At 38.7% G+C, this 7500-nt stretch overlaps 2 protein-coding genes across 3 annotated transcripts in view; one reads left to right on the top strand and one right to left on the bottom strand.

Annotated features, from left to right (window-relative positions):
- rbl2 (retinoblastoma-like 2 (p130)) overlaps positions 1-2830 on the bottom strand; it is a 37899-nt gene extending 35069 nt beyond the window's left edge. Inside the window, exons 1-4 of one of the 2 annotated variants that reach the window (XR_013796504.1) lie at positions 2488-2767; positions 1649-1779; positions 506-706; positions 284-348 (exon numbers count right to left, since the gene is read on the bottom strand). Coding sequence is in view for 1 of the 2 variants with exons in the window: in XM_079603619.1 (XP_079459745.1) it covers positions 284-348; positions 506-706; positions 1649-1779; positions 2488-2625 (535 nt within the window). In the remaining variant the exon portion in view is untranslated. Of the gene's footprint in view, positions 1-283; positions 349-505; positions 707-1648; positions 1780-2487 lie in introns of both variants that reach the window. The other variant, XM_079603619.1, reaches the window with a different exon arrangement.
- Positions 2831-3109: 279 nt separating this feature from the next.
- The window catches only part of rpgrip1l (RPGRIP1 like), a 31530-nt gene continuing 27139 nt past the window's right edge, over positions 3110-7500 (top strand). The window contains 5 exon segments of the mRNA XM_079603488.1: positions 3110-3119; positions 3801-3893; positions 3971-4115; positions 4242-4537; positions 6473-6578. Coding sequence (XP_079459614.1) covers positions 3806-3893; positions 3971-4115; positions 4242-4537; positions 6473-6578 — 635 coding nt within the window. The 5' untranslated portion in view covers positions 3110-3119; positions 3801-3805.

The raw sequence follows: 7500 nt of genomic DNA, 5'->3' as shown, positions 1-7500 counted from the left end.
TTTTCATTTCGGTGCATCACTAATTTACAGCACCCTAGCAACCGTACCGCAACATGAATAAGCCATATCTCAGCACCACATCATCATAGAGACACGGGATTGGCTCTTTTGTTTTGGTTGGAAACCAGCCTGTAAGTATCACCATAGGAACGGTGTAGCCACAACCTAGCAACCATTTACAGCACCCTAGCAACCGTACCGCAACATGAATAAGCCATATCTCAGCACCACAACATCATAGAGTCTTATACCTTAAATACCTTATATTCTTATAATGCTTTACCTTTAGCATGTATGAACAGGATCCAGCAGAAACTGAACACCTCAGTGACGGTGCAGGGATGTCGTCTGAGGACACAGGAAGTGTCAGTCAGCACAACAAATCTGATCCATATGCAGAAATAACTGATTGTTCGCACATTATCGGTGAACTACACCTGAGGTTATTTATCACATGACCATGGGGCTCACTATAAATTGCAGCGGACGGTTCAGGTTCAAGTACCTCTGTTTCCTGCCTCTGTGCGTTCTGGGTAATTCATCTGTGGGCGCCTTGAAGATGTCTCTGAATAAGGGCACATACTTCTTGAAGATGACAGACGTGACGGTGAAGTTCCTCTCCAGCTTCTCTGTGCTCTGCTGGAACTCGATGGGCAGGTTGGCCATGTCCTGCCATTTCTTCATTTTATTGAAGAACTCGATCAGGCTGAAAGATAAGGACGTTATTTAAACCTCGGAATACATTACAATAATAATACTCATATCCATATATAATGAGAAATTGTGAATACACTTTATTTTAATAAGTCCTTGTTGCATCTGATTCACTTTAGGGTACTTTTCATACCCACTGAAGATCATAATATATATTTTTCTAATAATTTTCTTAACAGATATCATATTTTATTTAATATCTAATTAAGAGAAAGCATATTATATATATATCACACAAATATTTGTCAGTTTTGGTGAAATTGCCTTGATGTCCCCTAAATAGCAGTTTTTGGGGTGTCTGTTTGTGAGCAAGTCTTGAGTTCAGACTCATTATGTATTTTAAAAAATTCAACATTTGTTAAATGTATTTCTAAAACCTAAATGCTTCGTAAAAAATCATTTTAAATGGATTTTAAACAGAATTTTAAGTAAGTTACCCTAATAGGTTAGTAATAAATGAACACACATACAAAAATGTATTTCGTCCTGTAGGCTGTAGGCGTCCTGGAGAATATTTCTGTTCGTCCTAAACACATTTTCTATCGTCCCCAGGACGACAGGACGCCGTTAGTCTCGAGCCCTGGTACTGCACTGTACTACACTGTACTGTACTTTTATTATCAAGATCATATAAAATATATTAATACCTTAAATTACAAATATTCTTTAGTTACTATGATCACTTTATATGATTGCACAACTCTCAATCTAGTCTCTTTGTCTTATAAGCTATAAGAAGCTAGAAGCTCATTGCAAGAAGAAATGCTGCTCTCTAAATCCCCAGCTGATCTTTAGTTGTCTTGGGAACATCACAACACGTTTGTGTGTGTGTGTGTGTGTGTGTGTGCATGCAACAATAGCTAAACTGTTCAGCTGTGCCTTTTGTATGTCTTTAGCTTCATCTATAATGTCAGAATAAGTCAGTACGTCAGACCTCTGCTGTGATGAGCGCAGGATCCTGGTCAGCGATACGTAGTTGCCCTCCGCTGTGCCTTTACCTATAGTGGGCACTGAAGACCGGCAGGCCACATACAGCGCACACGCCAACCAGTGCAGGTCACTGCCCTGAGACACACAGAGACGAGAGTAATGAGGAGTTTCATCAAATAAGCCGGACATATATTTTTGACACTCACAAAAAGGTATTACCCTGTTAAACAGCTATTCAGTAAACACAGAACGTTCCCATTTGGTTACTTTAATTGGGGAGTCAAATAATAACGTTCCGGGAACGTTCTTTTTAGGTTGTGTGTTTTTAAAGTTCCTAGAATGTTGCAAGGAGGTTATTTTTTAGACAACCTTTCCTGTTGGATATGTACCATGAAAAAAAAAAACATTGTATTCTGGGGGTGCCTATGGTTTATGACAGACCATTATGCTTTTACCATTTGATTCTATGCTTTTCTCCACAAGCACAATAAGGAGGTGACACTGGGGACGTTAGTGGTGGAGATTCGTTTTTATGTATCAGCCTTAAAACAACCAAAAGCACAACTTGTCCTCGCTGTATCCACATACAGTTTTGAAAGCGTCTCGCTGCAAAGGTGTTCATTCAGATAAAGCCTTGATGATGTCACACAGATCTCACGCGCATTCTGCACTCATGCACATTCACACATATTTAAACACATCTAAACGCTCTTTGACAAGTTTAAAGCACACACTTCATACATTAAACATAAAAATAACAAGTTAACATGTCAATTCACACGAATACTATTGAATGCATGCATATTTACGGATCTAAATGTGTGCACTGGGCCTTCACTTTACCTCCAGAGTGTAATTTTTGCTGATATTTTCATAACTCCTCCATGCCCTGTTACTCGACTCCTCATCCATATTCAGTGCTCGACACAGATCATCAAATGCATGTCTAGTTTTCACCAGTGTATCTTCCTCCTCGCTCATTTTTGGGGGCTTTTTCGTGCGAAGATGTATATACGAGTGATTTGAATCTTTGTTTGCAATACAAGAAACGCAGAAAAGCAAACCGCTATCAAATGAACAGGAGTGAAAAAAGAATTAAGTTATTTCATGACAGCGCGAGCGACTGTACAGTTCTGCAGAGTGTAGCCATTTAAATGTCCTTTGACTGACAGCTCACTCCTGCTGTATTTGAGTTACGCTGAGTGCGTGCCGACACGCTCGAGACGAAGAGTTACGCACAGTTTTGACGTAACTATATAAGCGAATTCCAATCCTGTGCGTAGAGCCCGTCACACGGAAGTGGAGGTCCCGCCCACCTTCTGACTTTAATATGCCATGACTTAACTCATCAGAAAATACTGTTTTACGAGTATGTCAGCCTGTATTTAAGGTTTTAGATGGCATTTTAATACAGTTCAAGAAGTAAATTAGACCTTTGCTGTGTTAAGTGTAGTTAATACTTCGTTCTCTGCACTGTACACTGCTATCCAGAGCAAGATTTGCTCTGACATTCAGACATTCAAGATTCATATGATATATTGTCGTGTAGCGGACGAATTGTTACCTTTTTACAAAAAAAACCCCACAACAACATTTAAATGGAAATTCAACAGCTGTTTTTGAGCGCAGTTCATCTAGGCACGCGAAAACGTAAAAACACCATTTCCCTTGAAGGCAGTTGCGGAAGTGGAGTCCTTTAAAGCGGAAGTGGATGAGTTGTTTGTAGCAACTGTCGCTGTGGTTTGTGTGTGATGCTTTTGAATCGGTGAGATGATATTTGGGTTAAAATATTTGTATTTTATGAAGGTTTGAAGTACGCTGTGTGCCTATAAGTTCGTCTATCGTAACATTATGTGTTTTCTGTGACTTAGATAACCGTTTCAAAAAGTACTGTTAGAAAACATGTAGCAGCTACCGGTATCAGTTCGCAATGCAAGTATCAAGTATATCTTTATCAGATGGAAATGTCATTATGCTTTGTTTGTAAATGATTACAATATTTATATGTGGTAATATTTAACTTAAAATAATGCCATGTCCTAAATAAACATGGTGATACCATTCTATTCTTCTGTAGCCCATGTATTACAAAATTGTGTAATTTACTATAATTCCTATTTGCATTTTTTTCAAGTGTATATTTGCTTTGATTTCAGACCGAATGATGTTTTCCCGTGCTGATGAAACAGCGGGTGATGTTCCTGTGAAAGACATCACTGTCACCACACATGGCTCCGCTACATTACCAGGTCACTATTAAGACACAAGTATTATTATATAACGGCAGTGAATGGCAATAAAGTGAAAGTGTCCTGTTTGTTTTTAGAGTCTGCACTGTCCCAGAATGTCAGAGAGAGGCAGAACGTGTCCAAGTTCAGCAGGGAAGAGCTGGAGGACAAGTTTTTACGGCTGCAGGATGAAAACCTCACACTCAAACAACACGCATGCAAACAAGAAGACAAGATCCGCAGGTTTGCTCAATCACTCAATTCTAAATATGCATTTTAATGGGCTTAGTTTTATTCTTTGGAAAAATGGATTGGATACAACATAACAAGAACGATATAATACATCTATAAATGTGTGTGGTGTTTCAGGATGGCTACGAAGTTGATCCGTCTGGTGAAGGACCGTAAGCGGAGCGAGAGCGCGGGCGGCCGAGATGTGGAGATGGAGGAGATGATGGAGGAGATGCAGGAGAAGCTTCAGGATCTGGAGAAGCTTCAGGATCTGGAGAAGCAGAACGAAGGGCTGAGACGGCGTCTGCTGGCCACCAAACAGCAGCTGCAGGTCCAGACCCGCCGACACACTCCATACAGCCACGTCCAGCCTCGCATCAACTCTGGCCTGCGCAGACCCCTGACACCAGCACGACCACACACTCCCAGAGCAGGTACTCCTGTTCACTTCTGTTCACTTCTGTTCACTTCTGTTCTATTCTGTTCTGTTCTGTTCTGTTCTATTCTATTCTATTCTATTCTATTCTATTCTATTCTATTCTATTCTGTTCTGTTCTGTTCAATTCTGTTCTGTTCTGTTCTATTCTATTCTATTCTATTCTGTTCTGTTCTGTTCTGTTCTGTTCTATTCTATTCTATTCTATTCTGTTCTGTTCTGTTCTGTTCAATTCTGTTCTGTTCTGTTCACTTCTGTTCTGTTCTGTTCTGTTCTATTCTATTCTATTCTGTTCTGTTCTGTTCAATTCTGTTCTGTTCTGTTCACTTCTGTTCTGTTCTGTTCTGTTCTGTTCAGTTCTGTTCTGTTCTATTCTGTTCAATTCTATTCTATTCTGTTCTGTTCACTTCTGTTCTGTTCAATTCTATTCTGTTCTATTCTGTTCTATTCTGTTCTATTCTGTTCTATTCTATTCTATTCTATTCTATTCTATTCTATTCTATACTATTCTATTCTGTTCTGTTCTGTACTGTTCTATTCTGTTCTATTCTGTTCTATTCTATTCTATTCTATACTATTCTGTTCTGTACTGTTCTGTTCTGTTCAATTCTATTCTGTTCTATTCTGTTCTGTTCTGTTCTATTCTATTCTATTCTATTTTGTTCTATTATTATATTATATTATATTCTGTTCTGTTCTATTCTATTCTTATGTTCTATTCTGTTCTATTATTATATTATTATGTTCTGTTCTGTTCTGTTCTGTTCTGTTCTATTCTGTTCTGTTCTTCTATTCTATTGTATTCTGTTTGTTCTGTTCTATTATATTCTGTTCTAATATGTTCTGTTCTGTTTTATTCGGTTCTGTTTTATTCTGTTCTGTTCTGTTCTGTTCTGTTCTGTTCTATACATTTTCTATTCATTCTATATATTTGTTCTGTTCTTTCTGCAGTTGATTTTATATTATGTTCTATTTTGAAATATACTCTTTTCGGTTTTGCATATTCCATTCTGTTATGTTCTATTTTGTTCTATTATATTTTATTCTATGATCTCTATTGATAAACTTTTTATATTTGTTCTGTTCTATTCTATTTTGCAGTACATTTTATAATTATGTTCTATTGAGTTATCTACTCTGTTCGGTTATGCATATTCTATTCTATTCTATACTATTCTATTCTATTCTATTCTATTCTATTATATCATGTTGTTGTAGTCTATTACATTACACCACATTCTGTAACCCTATATTCCACAATCTATTTATTTCTGTTCTATACTGCAATTCAGTTTCTGTTCTGTTCTTTACTATATTCTATTTTATTATCTATGTTAAATTTTGTAGTCTATTTCTGCCATATTTTGTATCCCATTCTATTCTACACTGTATTAAACTCTACTCTATTCTATTAAGTATTCTATTTTATATCGATATATATATTATATTCTATTGTTACATTTTTTTCCATTCTGTGCTACATATTCTATATTTGTTTTGTCCTGTTATACAATCCATTTTCTAATCTTTACTCTATTTTGTTCTCCACTATGTTCTATTCTGTCATCTATTGTCATATATCTATCTACCCATAGATGGCAGCTTCTGATATTTACTGCCATGTTCTATTCTATTCTATTCTATTCTATTCTATTCTATTCTATTTATTCTATTCTATTCTATTCTACCATTTCCTCTTCTGTAATATGTTATGTTATATTCTATTCTAATTCAATAATCACTTGGTTGAGGGTGAGAATTTTTTGTATAAATTCTACAGTTATTCTTGAAGGATCCTTTGAGTATTTCTTAGGACTTGAAAAAGCAGAGCTACTAGAGAAAATGATACATGTCTTGTTTAAATTTATGCTACAAAATATGGGTGTGTTGTGTTTTTTAAATTTATTTATAAATATATATATTGTATTGTAAGGTATCAGGCATGTGGAAGGGGAAATGAGTGCGAAACCCCCCCAGGGTTTGTTGCCCCGCTATGGACACAGCCTGCTGGATGAGGCCCGCGCTGAGATCCGCAACCTGTGAGTGACACACACACACACACACACACACACACACACACACACACGCTAAACGAAGGCAGAGTGACACACACACACACACACGCTAAACGAAGGCAGAGTGACACACACACACACACACACGCTAAACGAAGGCAGAGTGACACACACACACACACACGCTAAACGAAGGCAGAGTGACACACACACACACACGCTAAACGAAGGCAGAGTGACACACACACACACACACGCTAAACGAAGGCAGAGTGACACACACACACACACACGCTAAACGAAGGCAGAGTGACACACACACACACACACACGCTAAACGAAGGCAGAGTGACACACACACACACACACGCTAAACGAAGGCAGAGTGACACACACACACACACACACACACACACACACACACACACGCTAAACGAAGGCAGAGTGACACACACACACACACACACACACGCTAAACGAAGGCAGAGTGACACACACACACACACACACGCTAAACGAAGGCAGAGTGACACACACACACACACACACGCTAAACGAAGGCAGAGTGACACACACACACACACACACACACACACACACACACACACACACACACACACACACACACACACGCGCTAAACGAAGGCAGAGTGACACACACACACACACACACACACACACACACGCTAAACGAAGGCAGAGTGACACACACACACACACACACACACACGCTAAACGAAGGCAGAGTGACACACACACACACACACACACACACACACACACACACACACACACGCGCTAAACGAAGGCAGAGTGACACACACACACACACACACACACACACACACGCTAAACGAAGGCAGAGTGACACACACACACACACACACACACACACACACGCTAAACGAAGGCAGAGTGACACACACACACACACACACACACACAC

Source organism: Phoxinus phoxinus (assembly GCF_949152265.1).
Source record: "Phoxinus phoxinus genome assembly, chromosome: 25".
In the NCBI taxonomy this organism is placed as follows: Eukaryota; Metazoa; Chordata; class Actinopteri; order Cypriniformes; family Leuciscidae; genus Phoxinus; species Phoxinus phoxinus.
This window is presented reverse-complemented; position numbering and strand designations above follow the sequence as displayed.